This window comes from Amborella trichopoda, chromosome 11, assembly GCF_054954075.1.
Source record: "Amborella trichopoda isolate Santa Cruz 75 chromosome 11, AtrichopodaSantaCruz75HAP2 v2.0, whole genome shotgun sequence".
Taxonomy (NCBI): Eukaryota; Viridiplantae; Streptophyta; class Magnoliopsida; order Amborellales; family Amborellaceae; genus Amborella; species Amborella trichopoda.
The window spans coordinates 40,875,371-40,894,105 of record NC_142346.1 but is presented as its reverse complement, the minus strand read 5'-3'; the positions used below and the strand labels follow the sequence as shown (position 1 = coordinate 40,894,105).

The 18,735-nt window shown below is 37.6% G+C and overlaps 1 protein-coding gene across 14 annotated transcripts; it reads left to right on the top strand.

The window, feature by feature from the left end:
• Nucleotides 1-992: 992 nt before the first annotated feature.
• Nucleotides 993-17,819, top strand: LOC18432221 (S-adenosyl-L-methionine-dependent methyltransferases superfamily protein). 14 transcript variants are annotated; one of them, XR_016044793.1, is made up of 10 exons: nucleotides 993-1,432; nucleotides 4,752-4,819; nucleotides 5,374-5,521; nucleotides 5,606-5,686; nucleotides 14,430-14,516; nucleotides 15,493-15,578; nucleotides 16,121-16,241; nucleotides 17,184-17,262; nucleotides 17,344-17,461; nucleotides 17,582-17,819. XR_016044793.1 is itself a non-coding variant. In XM_011624328.3 (9 exons), the coding sequence occupies exons 1-8, from the start codon at nucleotides 1,169-1,171 to the stop codon at nucleotides 17,256-17,258; spliced, it is 930 nt and encodes a 309-aa protein (XP_011622630.1). In that variant the 5' UTR covers nucleotides 993-1,168; the 3' UTR covers nucleotides 17,259-17,262; nucleotides 17,582-17,819. The 14 variants fall into 14 exon arrangements, 9 of the variants coding, with proteins under 9 accessions (XP_011622630.1, XP_011622629.1, XP_020521655.1 ...); XR_016044796.1 differs by having other exon boundaries at nucleotides 14,430-14,529; XR_016044797.1 differs by lacking the exon at nucleotides 17,344-17,461 and having other exon boundaries at nucleotides 14,430-14,529.
• Nucleotides 17,820-18,735: the final 916 nt, after the last annotated feature.

Sequence of the window (18,735 nt, the reverse complement as noted above, 5' to 3'; positions counted from 1 at the left end):
GCAGTTTGTAAGATATTTTTGAACCGTCAATGTTCAAGATTTTCATAGATCTGCTCGATCTACACTATTTTTTAAGCTTGAAATTTTATAATTAGAGATAAAAATGTATTTTAAGGCTATTACAAAGATTTGCAGAATTGAAACCACTTTTTTTGACACTATTTAAGGATGCTCTCTACTTTGATTGTTTTCAAGATTTTCATAAATCTGCTCGATCTACACTATTTTTTAAGCTTGGAATTTTATTTTTAGAGATAAAAATGTATTTTAAGGCTATCACAAAGATTTCCAGTATTGAAACCATTTTCTCGATACTATTTAAAGGTGCGCTCTACTTTAATTGTTTAGAGCCTCGGCTCTATACAAACTACACCCTTTAAATAAGGGTGCAGTTGGCATACAAATGCATCCCTAGCTGTAGAGGTAAGGTACACCTTCAAAATTTGTCATGGTATATAATTTTGATGTAAAATGTTCTTAGAATTATCTCAAAATTTATTTTCATATCTAATTATAAATTTTAAACCCAAAAAATGGTTAAAATCGAGTAGATCTATAATCATATGAAATTCTTGAAAATGGACGGTGTAGATAATATGTTGTAAAATGCACTATTTTTGAGACGTAAAATCTTTTTATTTTTCTTGGTCATACATCTGGATGTTGAGATGATCAATCAAAGGGTTTTTCAACATTAAAACTACCTTTTTCGATAGATTTTTGAGGTGCATCCGTAGTTCTACATTACAAGGTTGCATCCTTATATAACTTTTTTCTTTAAATAATACATGTATATATTTAATGAGGGGAACGGTCCCATTAGATGAAATATATATTGAGATTTTGATTTTTGATCCGGTCTAGAATAATAATTTTTTCGATCCGGGTCGAAGCTACCCAGTTTGTGAGAATGGAGCCATGAGGCTCGTTGGTTCTCACATGACTCTCTCTCTCCCTCCTAATCAATCGAATTTTTTTCATGGTTTTTCTCTGACCAGGAAGTAAGCAGGTTCTCTCTGTCCCCGTCACATAAAACAGGAAAGCGTGGCACTTCCTCTCTCTTGGGTTCCCTCCATTAAAATGTGTGGTTCCAAGGAACTGATGATCCACCCACCTCTACGCGCTACAAGCACTCTTTCTCTCTCTGTCCTTTGTTGCCCTGCCCGCCATGCTGCTGCATTCAAATGCCTGCAACACGAAGCTTCTCACCACGTTCAACAATAACCACCGTCTTCTTTCTCTTAATGGTGGAAGACATTGGCTAGAGAGTTGTTGCAGAAGCAGCTTTCGGTGTGGTTCCCCTTCTCTCTCTAAAACCTTTCGAATTTCTCGTGGATTTATCGTGAGAGGTTCATTCTGGCAGGCTCTCGCCATGGCAGCTCAGGGCAACCTTTTCTCAGCTTTTGCTAGGCCCAAGTCTCCCATCAATGAGGTAGTCAATGTATCTCTTTGCGTTTTACTCCTCCTCTTTGTTTGAATTGATCACATTTTGGATAGTGTTGTATGAATTCAGGGCTTTGGGACTCTTTTTGTTCAAGTGGATGGATTGTTTTTGTGGGTGTTTTGGCTTGTTATACTGAATTGAATGAGTCCCAATGTGAATTTTTGTTACTGAACTTACCCTGCAAATACTGCCGTTAAATAGTTTCTAAATCCTGTGATGAAATATGATTATTAGCTTTGTTGCTCTTTAATAGGGCATAGGCTTCGGGGTAATATTGCTTCCACTCTCTATTTTTAGTATTTCATATTTCTGACTCTGTATATTTAGTTACTTGGTTTCTTTTAGTGTTTTCATCTGTTAAAACTTTAGTATTTTGAGTATTTGAGATTTTTCTTTAAGTTTGAACACATAAATTTTCACATTGCAAGCAACGCCAAAGGATAGAGATGCATCATTCGCTAGAAAACATCGTTCATGTAATTTACATCGACAGGCATCGGGCAGTTAAGTATAGATGCATCTAAAGATGTTCATATTTGTATGAAATGTATACCTGGATTTGGTACATTTGAAACTTGCATGGAGTGCATGTTGGAAGCAGCATTGATCCTGAACTCTATTTATTCCTTTGCACTCGGCCAAGTCCACTTGGACTCGGTCAAGTCACTTGACCTCCACCTTATGCCCAGGTGAGTTGGAAGCAGCATTGATCCTGAACTCTATTTATTCCTTTGCACTCGGCCAAGTCCACTTGGACCTCCACCTTATGCCCAGTTGAGTTGTACCGAGTACCTCGGTACCACTTTTCTACTTCATAAAAGGGGGATTGCCCCCTTTATTTCATATCTGTCCCTCTCTCTAAAATGGGGGGACCACCCCCCGTCATCTCTCTCTACTGGACAGGGGCTCTCTCTCTACACACATACTCTCTTTCTCTCTCTCTCACAAAGGGTGGTGATATCCCCCCTTTTCATTCTCCTCTCTCCCCCTCTCTCTTTCTCCCCCTCTCTCTTTCTCCCTTTCTCTTCCTCTCTTTCTCTCTCGCCCTTCTTCTCTCCCTCTCTCTCTCCCCCTTCTTTTTCTCTTTAAAAGAGGCAAAAATCTACCTAATTTATCATTTCTTTGTCTAAAAGGAGGTGGTGATCCACCTCCTATTTCCACTTCTCTCTCATAAGGAGAAATGGAAGTATAGAGGGAGAGAAATGTAGGAGAGAAAGAAATGCGGTGAGAGAGAGCGAGGAAGAGATAGAGAGGTGTAGTGGGTGGGGGGGAGAGTGAAATGCGGTGGGTGGGTGAGGGGGAGAGAGAGAGAAAGAGGCATGTGTTAGGGACAGAGAGTGAGACATTACTTTTAGAGAGAGGGAGAAACGTGGTCAAGGATTTCCTTCCCTTGGTGTTGAAGGAACCGTTAGCATAAGTGAGGGTGGGTAGAGATTATAGATACATTCGCTGGATTAGAATATTGGAAGTGAAAGAAGCTTCGAAGAGGATGAAGATAGGAAAGGCTTTAGGACCGGATGATATTTCGATAGAGGTTTAAAAATGCATGGGGGAGATTGGCATTGACGACTGACCAAGTTGTTCAACCAGGTGTTGAGAGTAAAGAAAATGGCAGACAAATGGAGGAAAAGTATTGTGGTGCCTATTTGCAAGAACATAGGAGACATACAAAATTGTGCGAACTATCGAAAGTTCAAGCTTATGAGCAACACTATGAAGTTGTGGTAGAGAGTGATTGAGCAATGATTAAGGCATGAAACGAGTGTATTAACAAACCAAATTGGTTTTATTTCAGAGAGGTCAACAACCGAGGCTAGTTCCCTTCTTAGGTAATTGATTGAGAAGTTTAGGGCAAAGGAAAAAGATCTCTACATGGTCATTATTGATCTAGAGATGGTTATGATAGAATACCTAGAGATTTGGTTTGGTGGGTGTTTGAGAAGAACGAAGTCTTAAGACATTACATCGACTTGGTGAGATATATATACGAGGGCGCGCTAACTAGTGTATAAACAACTAGTGGCGAGACGTGTGAGTTTTTAGTGACAACAGGTCTATATCAGGGGTTAGCATTGAGCCCATACCCTCGTTGTCTTAGTTATGGATGACTTAACTTGGTACCTACAAGATGAGGTACCATGGTGTATGTTGTTTGTGGATGACATAGTTTTGATCGATAAGACTCGAAATGACATCAACTCAAAGTTAGAACTTTGGAGGTTTGCTCTAGAATCTAAATGTTTTAAAATTAACTGGACTAAGGCAAAGTATATAGAATGCAAGTTTAATAATAATAAGAGTATAGACGAGAAGGTAGTTAAGATTGACGACTAAAACATATCAAAAAGAGCACACTTTTGATATCTTGGGTCGATAATTCAAGAAAATGGAGAGATTGCGGTAGATATCTCACATAGAATTAGAGCTGGGTGGGCGAAGTGGAGATGTGCAGTTGGAATTTTATATGTTCATTGCACACCAATGAAGCTGAAGGGCAAGTTCTATAGGACAGCTGTGAGACCAACTTTATTTTACGGGGTAGAATGTTGGGTGATCAAGAAGCAACTTACCCATAGAATGAATGTAGCTGAGATGAAGATGTTGAGATGGATGAGTGGGAAGACAAGAAGGAATAGAATTCAAAATGATTAAATTCAGGAGAATTTGGGTGTGGCACTAATTGACGATAAGATGAGAGATAATAGACTTAGGTGGGATGGCCATGTGTGGTATAGACATAGTACAATACCTATTAGGAGGTGCGAGTTATTTCAAGTGGAAGGCTCAAAAAGGGCAAGAGGTAGGCCCAAAAGGATATGGTTGAAAGTAGTGAGAAAAGATACGGGGACTTATGACCTCACTGAGGGTATGGCTCTTAATAGAGCAGATGGCGAACCGGGATTTGTGTGCCTGACCCAATTAGTTGGAAAAAGGCTTGGATGATATATATATGTGTGTGTGTGACTTATGACCTCACTGAGGATATGGCCCTTAATAGAGCAGATGGCGAACCGGGACTTGTATAGCTGATCCAATTAGTTGGAAAAAGGCTTCGATGTGTGTGTGTGTGTGGGTGGGTTGGTCGGTGGGTGGACTCGGCCAAGGCCGAGTACCTGGCGCTAGGCGAGTCTTTGAACACTGATATATCAAAAATTTGTTTTCTATATTGTTCTCTCTTTTATGCATGAATGCCAACTTGGTTACTGCATTTTGGGGGTATTGGATAGCTAAGTGTCTTTGCTTTCTATTTTGATGAAAGGTGTTGTACTTTCTTGTTCATAATATTTTATGCCATCACTGTCAAAAGGTATTGAAGAATGTGGAGTGGCCAGAAAAGTTTCCCTTCAAAGAGGAGGATTTTCAGCGGTTTGATGAGTATGTGCTTTACACTACATGGCCAGCGATGTTAACTTTCAAAGTTCCCTTAACATTTGGAGTTCTTAAATTTTCTGTTTATTCTTATGTATGTCTTGTTGGAGTTAATGTGTAGTGCAGCCTCATGACGAACATTTGTGGTCTTTAAAGGCATTTGGTATTATTTCTTCATGTTTACTATGATACTCCTTGTTTATGTTCAGATAGGATGGAGATTCTGTGATGCATATAGAGAAAATGAATTACTAAGTTTCTCCTCATGCGCTACCCTGAAGCTATCCCCATCTACTTGATTGCTTTACACGACATACTATTTTGGTACTTTGAAAGCGGATTTGAGTCATGTAAATCTTCTACTTCTGAAAAGTCGCTGTCATTGTAAAATAACTAGAATGTTATTTTTTTTAAAAAATGTAACTGGAAATCTTCCTTTTATCACCAGATTAGTAGTTCTGAAAAAGGATTTTAATCAAGTAAATACTCTGTTTTTTTGAAGTCTACTGTAATCATAATGAATCAGTAGTTTTAAAATGTGATGGAAAGTCTTCTTGTAGATCTTCAGATTCATTGTTCTATTCAACTCCTCGCTTCGTTACACATATCGATGATCCTGCCATTGCCGCACTGACTAAGTTTTACTCAGCTGTTTTCCCCCCAAGTAACTCTCCAGGAGTATGCCTGTTGGATTTATGCAGTAGCTGGGTAAAGTGCTTGCATAGGTTCTCCTCCATATTCTTTATTGGGATTGCCTTGCTTTGTTTAACTTATCTTGCTTTGAATTTTCAGGTTAGCCATTACCCAAAAGGATATAAGCAAGATAAAATTGTTGGTTTAGGTATGAATGAAGAAGAGCTTCAGCGCAATCCGGTATTGGCCTCTCGTTAAGTTTGTTTAGAGTTAGTAGTCAAGGAAGTTTGTACTATGATTCACAAAATTAACATTATAGAATTACTTTGCATCATTTCAACAATATTCTATTATATATGCATGTATTTCTCATAAATGCAACTTGATGCTGTAGTAGGAAAGAATAGAATTCTTCGTAATACATCATTTCTACTTTGATTTTTTTAGTTTTTTATTTATTATTATTTTTCTGGGTAGGTCGGCTTGTGATTTGAAACTGGTATGTGGTGTTGCAATTATCAATTCCTTTACCATCAAGTGAGGTGCCCAAATCTGTAAAAGGATGGTTAGCTTGGTTTGCTTTTGTGACAAATTAAAGGATTCGAACCCTTAAAGGGGTAGCTTAGTGTAGTTTGGTTTCATTATCATCATCAAAGCCTTTCCCCAACTATTTGAGTCGGCTGCACGAATTTTGGTCTGCCATTTTGCTCTATCAAGGGCCATTCCCTTAGTGAGGCCATATGTTCCCATATCTTTTATCGCCACTTCCAACCATGTCCTTTTGGACCTACCTTTGCCCTTTTTGAGCTTTCCACCTGAAGGAACTCACATTGCTTAACAGTTGCTATATTGGGTTTGCACTGCACATGGCCAATCCACTTAAATCTATTTTATCTCATCTTATCACCTATTGGAATTACACTTAAGTTCTCCTAAATGTAGTCATTTCAAATTCTATCCCTTCTTTTCTTGCCACTCATCCATCTCAACTTCCTTATATCAATTACACTCATCCTATGGGTATGTTCTTTATTGACTACCCAACGTTTCGCCCTATAAAGCAAAGCTGGTCTCATAGCTGTCCTATAGAACTTCCCCTTTAGCTTCATTGGTATGTGGCGATCACATAAAACTCCAGTTGGACATCTCTATTTCATCCACCCAGCTCTAACTCTATGTGCGACATCTTCCTCAATCTCTCTATTTTCTCGGATTATCTACCCGAGATATCGAAAATACGTTCTTTTTGGTATTTCTTGGCCATTAATCTTAACTACTTCCTCGTCTGTACTCTTATTGTTAATAAAGTTACAGTCCATATACTTTGCAAGTTTGGTTTGTGGGATCAAATTCAAGGGTTCAAACCGTTTACATTCCTTACAGAAAAAGTTGCGTCTATCATTGGGTCAAAGCCCCATTGACAAAAAAGGGTAAGTTAGATTGTTTGTTTTTGGGGCAAATTTCAAGGGTTTGAATCCTTGTTCTTTCGTGAGCAAACTGGGTTGTCTTACTATTACACGTAATCATCGCCCAAAAGCTCTCTTCTTTTTTGTGTTTTTATTATCAATTTAAGAAATTTTACTTTTTGGTGTGCAAGATTGAAACTCTTAAATTACAATAACAATATTAAAGTAAGGAAAGATGAAGCTCCTGGCACCAAAGAATCTATTTGGTAAATGATCTATTAACATTAGCGAGCTGTTATATGCCTTGATATAAGGACAAAACTTACTGCAGATGCACATACTGTAATTGTAGTTGTTAGAATTATAGAAACTTGGATGGAACTTTTGTTAGTTAAACTTTGGGTTTAGTGTCATATATACAGATGGCTGGGTTGTGCATAGCATATGTATACCGTTGTGCAATAATACAACAAAATTATGCTAAGCTAAGTAACAAATTGCATAGAGTCCAATACAAGATTAATATCCATAAATTCATTCTCCCCACCACCACCCAAAGAGAAATTGTGCATTACAAGAAATAACCGACAGTTTTTTCAAACGTGAGGTTTGGTGAATAGGTCAGCAAGTTGATTCCTAGAAGAAATATAAGGGAAAGAAAGAAGGCCATGGGCAAATCTTTCTGAATGAAATGAAAATCAACCTCAATATGCTTGGTATGATAATGAAATAGAAGTTTGGTGGCCTTCTTAATTGCAGCTGCTATTATCCCCGTGGAGAGGCAAAGGCGATAAAGGAGGGTCACCTATATTAATGGGAAGCATGCTAATCCAATGAATTTGATCTACATTAGTACAATACCCTGTTTTGCGATTGATTTGGAGCCACATGTTGTTTCTTACAGTGTCGAGAGACAAATGAATGACCATGAAAAATACAACACCCTGTATTTCATCTCCGTGTGTATGGAGTATGGACTGCTGGCTCAGTCTGAGTTAGCAAATGCAAGAGGCCAAAGATTAGAGGATGCAGAAAAGAAGATACCATGATTAAGTGTTGACCGTATATGTTGAATGATGTGATGAATAACAACCATATTTGAGTGAGGCGCTTGAAAATTTGGTTAATAGAAGGTATTGCATAATTGATATCTGGTCTGGTAGTAGTGTGCTATTATAGTCCACCAACTATCTGTAGGTATGGAACTGGATTGATAACTGGTTCCCATGAGATGTAGATAATTGAACATTAAATTTTTGCTGGGGTATCTACAATCCACGGTTATCAAATGCAGGATGCAGACTTGATATGCTATGCGGCTCGATATGGTGCCAACGTGGGTGTCACTTTTGATGCGGCAAAAAAAGTTTAAAAAGTATAAGAATACAATACACAACGAGTGTTCAAAAAAGCAGTCTGCCCAACGCCTAGGCGGTCCAGAAGGCCTGGGCGCAGCACTCAGGCCTAGGCGACCAAACTAGGCAGTAGTCCCTGAGCTGCCGCCTAGGCGGTACGGAACCCACCTAGGCGAGTGCCCAGCGCCCAGCCTTGGGATGCCGCCCAGGGCCTGTCCCCCTCCTAGGGGCGGAAAGTTTTTTAGTTATTTTCATTGTATTGATTTTTTTTTTAAATATAAAGGGTTTGAAGGATGGGTTTTAGGTTCATTTCAAACCTAAACCCACAAGAATCCATTTTAGAGACAAAGAAACCTCAAGAAAGCTAAATTTTGTGGCTTTCATTGGATCGAAGTGTTTCTCAAAGTTACGAAAAACAAATCCAAACATCAACCGGGTAGATTTGATTTAGTTTTGGAGTTTTATAATCCTATTAGAGGGTGTTTTTTATTATTTTAACACCAGAAACATCTCATAGGTGGGAGTTTGGAGTTGAAGCAATCAAAGTAAGTGTGATTTTTTAGATTGCTTGTTTTATTTTGAGATGTCTTCTTCAGGATCTAGTCGAAGTGGAGATCCGGGTTGGAAATATGGATATAACCCGAATCCAAATGACAAAAATGGCATTAGATGCAATTTTTGTGAAAAAGATACGAAATGGGGCATAAACTTTTAAGAAACATCTTGGTGGTATTAAGGGGAATGTTGCCCTTCATAAAAATGTTCTTGAAGTTATCAGAGAAGAGATTAAGCAATATATGAGTTCTGTAAAACAAAAATAGGAACAAAATCCTTATCATTTGAATATGTCTATTTCTGCTACTTCTAGAAGAAGTGATCCAGGTTGGAAGTATGGTTATAACTCAAAACCAAATGATAAAAAATGTATACGGTGTAATTTTTGTGAAAAAGATATCAGTGGAGGTATTAACTGATTCAAGATACATCTTGCTAGTATTAAAGAGAATGTTGCTTCTTGTAAAGGTTCCTGAAGCTATTCGAGATGAGATTTGACAACTTCTGAATTTAAAAGAACAAAAAAATGGTGAAAATGTTGTTATGTGGAAATATCTTCTTCAGGTTCTTCTAGAAGTGATGATCCGAGTTGAAAGTATGGTTATAACCTGAATCCGAATGACAAAAATCGTATTAAATGTAATTATTGTGGAAAGGATACTAATGGAGGCATTTACCGGTTTAAAAAACACCTTGTCGGTATTAAGAGGGATGTTGTCCCGTGTAAAAATGTTCCTGAGACTACCAGGGAGGAAATTATACAATATTTGAGTTTAGGGAAGTACAAAAAAAAAAGAAAAAGGTGAAGAGGCACAAAGTAGAGCAGCCAAGACTCCTAGGGCCTTATCTGCATAGAGTAAGAGGGGAGTAGAAAAAGAGGAGGAAGAGGCAGATTCAGAAGAAACAAAAGAGGACGAGCATTATATTGAAGAGGGAGATGACTCTGATGATGATGGCCTCAGATCTGATGCATATGATGAAGCTTACCCTACTCCTTTTGATGATGATGATGATGATGACTTAAGAATGAAGACACTTGACTCTTGGCGTTGACTGTTGAGTCTTAGACTGTATATTAACTTTTTTTTTTATTTTCTAGGTTCTAGTTTTTACTATCTAACTCTTGTGTGTATGCTTGTATGGTTCTAACATTGTATGGAAAAATGGATTATGGACCATCTAAGTTCTCATTCACTTATGACTTCTCCAATTATTTTCTTATTTGTCTGCCTCCTAGGCGTCACCTGGTGTTTTTTGGAACACTGTGTACACTCAAAACCAAAATGAACATTATCATCTGAACCTTTTTCCAACTATTTGGGGCTACACGAATCTTGGTCTGCTATTTTGCTCTATTAAGGGCCATACCTACCCTCAGTGAGGCCATTAGTCCCCATATCTTTTCTCACTACTTCAAACCACGTCTTTTTGGGTCTACCCCTTGCTCTTTTTGGATTTTCCACTTGAACCAACTCGCACCTCTTAGCAGGTGCTGTATTGGGTCTGCAATGCACTTGGCCAACTCCTCTAAGTCTACTTTCTCTCATCTTATCTCCTATTAAAGCTACCCCCAAAGTTTTTCCGAATGTATTCATTTTAAATTCTATTCATACTCATCCATTTCAACATCCTCATCTTAACTACGCCATAAAGCAAAGCTGGTCTCACAGCTGCATAGTAGTCCTTTAGAACTTCCCTTTAGCTTCATTTGTATGTAGCGATCACATTGCACATCTCCACTTCCTCCACCCATATCTAATTCTATGTGCGACATCTTCCTCAATGTCTCTATTTTTCTGAATTATCGATCCATGATATCAAAAGTGCGTTATTTTTGATATTTCTTAGTCGTCAATTTTATTTACTTCCTCACCTCTACTCCTATTATTATAAAACTTGCATTTCATATGCTCTGTCTTAGTCCGGTTAATTTTAAAACCTTTAGATTCTAGAGTATCCCTCCAAAGTTCTAACTTTGCGTTGACACCGCTTCAGTCTCGTCGATTAGAACTATGTCATCGAAGATCAACATACACCACAATATGTCATCTTGTAGGTGTCTAGTTAACTAGTCCATAACTAAGATAAAGATGTATGGGCTCAACATTGGCCCCTTAGTGTAGACCTATTATCACTGAAAACTCACTTGTCTTTCCACTAGTTGTTCGCATACTAGTTAGCACTCCTATGTACATATCTCTCACCTAGTCGATATAGTATCTGGAGAGAGAGCCACCGGAAGCTAGCGTTATTACGTTTAGCATAGGTTATGAAGGGTTAGAATAAGAAGTAGATACATGAGGTGGAAGCGACTTGGGAAACCGAGGTAAATAAGTGAATCACTAAGGTTTGTAACCTTTGAATTGTTGAAGTGAAAGGCTACTTCAGAGAAAGAAACATGTTTGGAAATACATCATCATGATCATCATCATAGCCTTATCCCAACTAATTGGGGTCGGCTACATGAATCCTATTATGTCATTGTGTTCTATCAAGGGCCATACCCTCAGTCAGACCATAAGTCAGCATATCTCTTCTCACTATTTCCATCTATATTCTTTTGGGCCTTCCGTTGCTCTTTTAGAGCCTTCTATTTGAACTTTGCCTCCTACCCGATATTGTTATAGGTCGACGCCGCATATGGCTAGCCCACTTGAGTGTACTATCCCTCATCTTACCGCCTATTAGAGCCAACCCTAAGTCCCCTCAAATATATTCTTTTAAAATTGCATCCTTTTTTGTCTTGTCACTCATCCATCTCAATCTCCTCATCTCAGCTACATGTTCTATGGATATGTTATTTCTTGACCGCCCAACATTCCACCCCATACGTACGGCTGGTCTTATTGTCGTCCTATAGAACTTCCCCTTCAATTTCATTGGTGAACGTCGATCACATGTCTGGAACTATATAATTTATCAAATTGCAGATCATAGAATGATAACTTTTTGAGTGGTGCTATATTCAAAAGCACATATTTAAGAAATCGAGACTAAGTTCATTTTTGTAAACTACTTAAAATTTGAATGCAAGCACTTCCAGAAACATAATGTGGTTTCTAACCGATCAGGCACTCAATAGAAGAGTATTACCAAGAATTTTGAATTCTATTGATAAGATAAACAGCAGTCAAAAACAACACTTGCCCGTAAAATATTAGGAACATTGGATTTTAAAGTACTGCATGAGTGGTCTCTATAATATGTCGATTCTTACATTCAGCAAACTCATTTTATCTCAGGTTATGTGGACATACGTGCTGGTGGATGATACCATTATGACTTAAAAGAACTTAGAACTTCTTAGGAGTTGGTCATGAGTTTAATGTTCTCTCCTAAGTCAGCTCGAATCATCTGGTGGAAGGTAACAAACACATCAAAGACATCAGATTTGTTTCTCAGGAAGTATAACTGAGGATAAAACAAGAAAAGGGCCCACACATCAAAGGCATCAGATTTGTTTCTCAGGAAGTATGACTAAAGAAGTCTCCGAAAAGATAAACATAATATCGGAAGCCAATTTTGGATAAAAACAGGTGAAGTCCCATGAATCAGAATGAACGAGATCAAATAGATTCTTCTACTTTCAACTTGCTAACTAAAACTTATGGCATTCTAATTCATTATTGAAATTCTTGGGAAAGCATGTGAAGAAGAATTATCGCCGACTTTACTTCTTGAGCCTATTAGAACCAAGATGACCTAGATGCTTATGCCAAAGTTGCCAATGTGGAGAGACTGAAGTGGTATACTGCAACTGATGAACTGCTACTAACATGCTCCAGAAAGTAATTTATTAAAACAATTACTAATCAGTTTCCTTGTTGAGATTTCCTATATCAGGAAAACATCACAAATTTGATCTGTTAACTAACAAACAACTAGCACATTGATATTTCACTGAGGAACAAACATTGCATTTGACTTCTGAAAAGGATGAGTGTCAACTGAGCCTACTATGCTACTACTGACGTTAGAATCATTAGCAGACAGAGAGATTCTTCGTTCAAAAGAAACTGAAAAGGACAGCAATTCTATATTTCCTGTCATATGACTAGTTGCAGCAGAGTGAAGAACCCAGATAGACTGTGAAAGAAATTGATAATGCATGAGGTATTCTTGACAAGGAAGGGCCTGAAAGTGCTTGAGGAAACTTGTTTAGGTGCCTCCTCAGAAAGAAATCCATGGGACATTAAGCTACTATGACCTAGGTCTGAATTGATTTTGCTGTTAAAAAACTCATGGCACTGGAATGATCTTGAATGATATCCCAAAACTGATTAAAAATCAATACATAATTGTAGATCTGAGAGTAATGGGAGAAACCTCTTTAAATCCTAGATGCATTTGAAACTTTGTTTGATTCTACTTCAAAAACCTCTGACATGCATATTGATGGAATTGGAGGAATTAGAGAAGATATGTAAATAAATTTAGTATTTTGAATGGTTATATAAATATGTACGAGAAACTTGTGCAGAATACTCCCAGTGATTTCCACAATTTCCATATACTGCGTTATTGATGTCTACAGCACTGCTCCAGTGATCACGACAATACTGTTACAGTTCTATTAGAGTAGCACTAAAGTGCTTGCTGCATTAGTTACAAATGATCTCAAACATAGGGTTTTGAGCCGTGAAAAGATCTCGATTTCTTCTATCTATGCTCAAAGATTGATTCTCCACGGAGTATGAACTAATACTTGTATGTTTGGACTTATTTTTGTTACACAATCAAACAGATTGGGGTTTATGATTCAGGCCTCAATCTGACACGATGTTAGAATTAGAGAAATTGGACAGAATTCTCATCACATTAGAATTAGGGATTAATGCCATATAGACAAATGGCTGGGTTATACTGAGCATCTAAATGCCCCTGTACAATAATATGACAAACCTATCATCAATTTAATTAACAATTTACATTTACTAAAACAATACCAAAATACATCTTAGCAATAGTTTGATGGCATTTTAGCCTGATGTGTATGGATATGTTGATACTTCTTGAATGCATGCAAAAGTAGTCTAGTTGGATTAATGAGAACTGAGGATTATTCAAATCTTCATTGTGGAATTTAGTCTAGTGTCAAATCATTTTCTGTGTTTTTTAATGTTCTACGATGCCCTACTTAGGTTGCATATGGTGGTGGCTATGGCACAAAGTTTCTATTTTCTAAAGTAGTCAGTAAGGCCTATATTGTAATTGAATTGTTTCTGGTGTTAGACTGTGTTGACTTGGTGGCAAGGTCATTATCGTTGACCATGTTTACCTTTTTCTTTTTTGAGGAAATTGACCATGTTTACCTTGAAACGCAAGGTGAAACATATTCACAATTTGTGTGACTGAGTATGGTATGTGGTGTGAAGTTGCTTCCAAATTGAGGATAAGTCTAAACTGTCACAGATGGCATTATGCAGGTCTCAAGTTGGTATTATATACATGAAAGAAAAAATTATTCCTGTGGACATGTTGAATGGTTCATGTGCATCTTATGATTATTGGCATTATATGTCTAGTTATTGATCTGTTGAATGAGCTTATTTTGAATCATTTCGTAGTTCTGAACATTTATTTCCTGAATTTCTTGATTTTCTTTTCTTTACTTCACAGAGGATGCTTTGATCTTAGAAACTATTGATTATCTCTCGCTTCTTTCAGGTTTTAACTGATTATGTTGTGCAAGATTTGAATGTCAACCCAAAGCTTCCTTTTGGAGACAATTCGTTTGATGCAATTACTAACGCGGTAGGCAAGCTCGGTAATACTGCCTATGACATGAAAGTTTTCGCACATCTTGCATATTCCTATGTCACAGATGATAGGTTCTTTTATAGTTGATAAAAGTTACATGATGATTTGTGGGCTCCTCTGAGTTATTTCAAATAATGCCATGTCATTGTGCAATAAGAGCATGGCCATCTCAGTAGGGATATGATAAGTGATGATCCTTAATGATATTGGTCATTTCCTCCATGGAGGAGCTCATGCACTGTGGATATATACTCTGGTCAGTTTTTCCTTTGGTACACAGTTGGTCATGGTCATAACTAGATTTGTGTATATGAAAGGGCTACATTGAGCTGCAGGTCATGTTCAAGGAGCCCAAATTTATTGTTCAGGGAGTATATCTTATTGTGGCTATGGTGCATTCTAATTTTTTGAGTAATCCTTCATGTGATTCTTTTCTCTTTTTTTTTTTTTTTTTCCCCTAAGGATGAAATCTCCGCTTAAGCACTAAATTCTAACCCAAGAAATCCTGAAAATGAGGCAAAGTGATAGACCAAATGAAGAAGAAACGAATTAGCAAATTGGTAATTAATATATTTGAGTAGGATGCTGGGATTTCCAATTCTTGGTATGCCACGATGTACTGAACACGGTTCAAATGTGTGTTTGTTGAAAACTGAAGACAACAAATGGAAGTAATCTGGTCTCTTCTCTGATACCATGTGGAGGAAATAAAAGGGGAAGCGATATTAGAAAAAAAAGACCTGCACATATATCAAACTAAAGGATGGATACTTTCGTTTGATATCCTAAACCTGCTGAAAACCATGTATTGTTCTATGCCATGTAGAACAATGTGTAACATGCATATTATTATTCTGCTTTTCAGTGTGCTGACTTTTATATGGGTATTGCTTCCACAAATACTCCTGAATAATGTTGTAGTGAATGATAAGACTGTCAATGGTCTTTTTAACTCATGTATTTGATTCAGGTTAGTGTCGATTACCTAAACAAGCCAATTGACGTGTTCAAGGAGATGCAAAGGGTTCTTAAGCCAGGTGGTCTTGCAATAATGAGGTGATTCTCACATTCCAGATTCTATACTTTAAGTGGTCAAAGTGCAACTTGGAAAGGGTTGTTCTTGAGAACTGCCAAAATTTTGTAGGAACCATTTTGCTTTCTTGCTGCTATTCTTATGTTAGATAACTAGAGAATAGTTTTATTTGCAGTTGTTAAAATTCAATGCAATGAAACTAGATATCCATTAATGAGTCCTGTACAGTTAATTTGCTCACGCCCAAAACCCCCACAATGGTATTTGTTTTTGTATCTCAAATTTCATGCTCGGCATGCCTGTTTTTTTTTTGTTTTATCTCTATCTAATGCTATTCCATAAAATGCTTACAGCTTCATAACATTGTGGTAAATCTTGTTTAACATTTTAGTTGTTGATCTCGAACAATTTGTTTGTTATGAAGCTTTACCATATCTTATGTTACATAGATCTCCTTTTTCTGACAATGAGGAAATCAAAGTTGACATGCTTTTGGTCTAATTTGCTTGTATTGTCTGCGTACGGGGCTGTTGTTTCGACATTTAATTTTATGAATTCTATTCAGTTTCTCAAATCGTTGCTTCTGGACAAAGGCTATCTCCATATGGACCTCCACGGGTGATGTCGATCATGTTTGGATTGTTGGTGCTTATTTCCATTATGCTGGTGGTTTTGATCCTCCTGAGGTATGGTTACTACTCAAGGTGATGGGATTATATTGTTTAATTCTATGCGATGTAGTCCTTGATATGTGTAGTACCTTAATATCTCGACCGTTGAGACTCTTTCATTGACAATGGAGATGATCTGAATCTTGCTCGAACAATGGCATATTTTGACAGATCACAAACATCACTTATGTGGTAAGCCACTGGCAGTCCAAGAAGGGTGGAGATCATGGTCTTACCCTTTTCATGTAGGACTGGGTGTCATATTCATTTTGCTATGAATTATGCTAGAGTTTGAGTTGATATTCCAATCGAATGTCCTTGTCAGATAAGGGAATGATAGCATTTTTCCTTGGGAGCACCAGACTTGGTGTACCCACTCCTCAGAAACCATCCCTTGAGGTGTGCGAGGAACCCAAAGGTGCTCCAAATCCTGTCTGTGTCGGTGTCTTCAAAATTTGATTAGATTTGGAACTCAAATCTCCAAATCCCCTAAGTTTCGCTCCATACTTGATTTAGGGGTGGATTTGGAGCATTTTATATCTCTGTTGTTTTTTGTTTAGATAAACGGTGTAGGATGATTTTGAACCTTTTTGTGCCCCTCAAACACCTCAAAAGTGGTTATTCTTGAGGTTGGGGAACATCGAGTTATACTAGCATTCCTCGTCAAATGATGGTTAGTTATAATGACTAGGAAACTTATGTTTCTAGAATATTCTTTAAGCATCTTTCGATCATTATGTTCCTCAAATAAACTACTAATCTTTGTCGTACTTGAGGTATTTGTATGTGATGCTCAACTCATTTAGTTATTCGATTTTCCAAGTAATTATCAGATATGCTAAGTTCCATGTGTAAGTTTGGTTATGATTTCAACATTGTAATTGATCCATATGTCTACAAAATGTATCCACTGTCAGTTTCATTATAATTCTATCTGCATTATTATTCTATCTGCAGGCACTAGATATTTCTCCTAACCCTGGGCGCTCAGATCCAATGTACGTTGTGTATGCACGAAAATTGGCTGCTTGAGCATGTATGCATCAAACTCTGCTACCTCATATCATAAGCCAACTTGGATGCCTTCGCATTTATTTATTCTATTATTTGTAAATAGGAAGAGAAGGAAAAGGGAGATAATCCTCAAGAGGGGTGCTACTCATCACTTTTGTGGTGAAATGTAGATCGACACTGAACTTTCTTCTTCACTTGTTGGGGAAATTCATTAATAGTTGGTAATTTGGACTTTTGAAAAAAGTTTATACCTTTAAGTGTAGCAGATTCTTTGTTATCTTTTGTTTCAAAAAAATTGTAACTTTTCCAGTAGAAAAAGCTCAAAAAGGATTCTGTGACAGACAAACCAGGTGGCGGAAGGTACACAGAGAAGGCTATTGGACTTATTCAATGGAAGAACTCTACACATACCCAAGCAATGTAGGTTATAGTGAGTCCTAAAACCTAACATGTGTAACGACACTTGGAGCTGAAGTTTCCACCTCATACATATGAGGTGAGGTGAAATGTTCATTAAAAATATGATAAACAGTGTAAAGAAGAATTGCATATTTATTTAGTTATTTTGACAATAGAAAATAGTCTCTTGGAAGGACTTAGGTATAGGGTCACAAACCTATCGGTGTTTGATAGATATGTGATTTATAGCAAATGGGCTCATCAAACCTTTCTGATGTAGGCAAACCTATTTGATGTAGGCAGTGATTCAAAAAGCGGACTTCGCCTAGAGCCTAGCCGGCCGTCTAGGTGGTCTAGAAATCTTGACGCATCGTCTAGGCCTAGGCGGCAGATTGGCCGCGTAGGCGGTCCAGAAATCTTGGGCGCATCGTCTAGGCCTAGGCGGCCAATCTGGGCGGCAGTCTAGGCGGTACGAAGCCCGCCTAGGCGGGCATGCCGCCAAGAGGGGGAAATTTTTTTTCGTATTGATTTTTTTTTTTTAAAATATTAAAGGTTAGAAGGATGATTTTAAATTCATTTGAAACTTAAAACTTATTGGAATATTTTAGAGAGAGAAAACCTCTAACAACCTAGTTTTTAGTGATTTTAATACCTAATTTTACTCAAATAGGCATCTTTTTTGGATTCGACTAGGTACAATGAAGAGAGACATACCGTGCTCTACGGAGTTGGGAGCCATGACCCTTGCTAGCTGCTTTAACGTAGTTTTGGTACACTGTGAGATGACCTTCAAATGGAAATATCAACTCCAAGCCTTTGCATTTGCCCTTTTGACTCGTTTCTTCGCATATTACCATATTATGTGACATTGAAATCCATTGTCTACACTAATATAGAATTGAATTTATGTTCCTCTGTTTTTAACTTAGCAAAAGTCTGGAAAATAAAGTTGTGTTGTAAGAAACTAACATTGTGAAGGGTCTACTCAAGCAAAACCCATTCAACATCGGTCGAACACGTTAGAATGGATTTCAAGAAATTATAAAAACTAAGGTCGAAAACCTAAGATAAAGGAGGCCTATATAATAGAGAATTT

Excerpts from the sequence above, each read along its gene's own strand:
- LOC18432221 (XM_011624328.3), top strand. The coding sequence starts at position 1,169 with ATGCTGCTGCATTCAAATGCCTGCAACACGAAGCTTCTCACCACGTTC. Across the intron at positions 15,579-16,120 it reads GGTGGTCTTGCAATAATGAG|TTTCTCAAATCGTTGCTTCT; the intron begins GTGATTCTCACA and ends AATTCTATTCAG. Across the intron at positions 16,242-17,183 it reads GTGGTTTTGATCCTCCTGAG|GCACTAGATATTTCTCCTAA; the intron begins GTATGGTTACTA and ends TTCTATCTGCAG.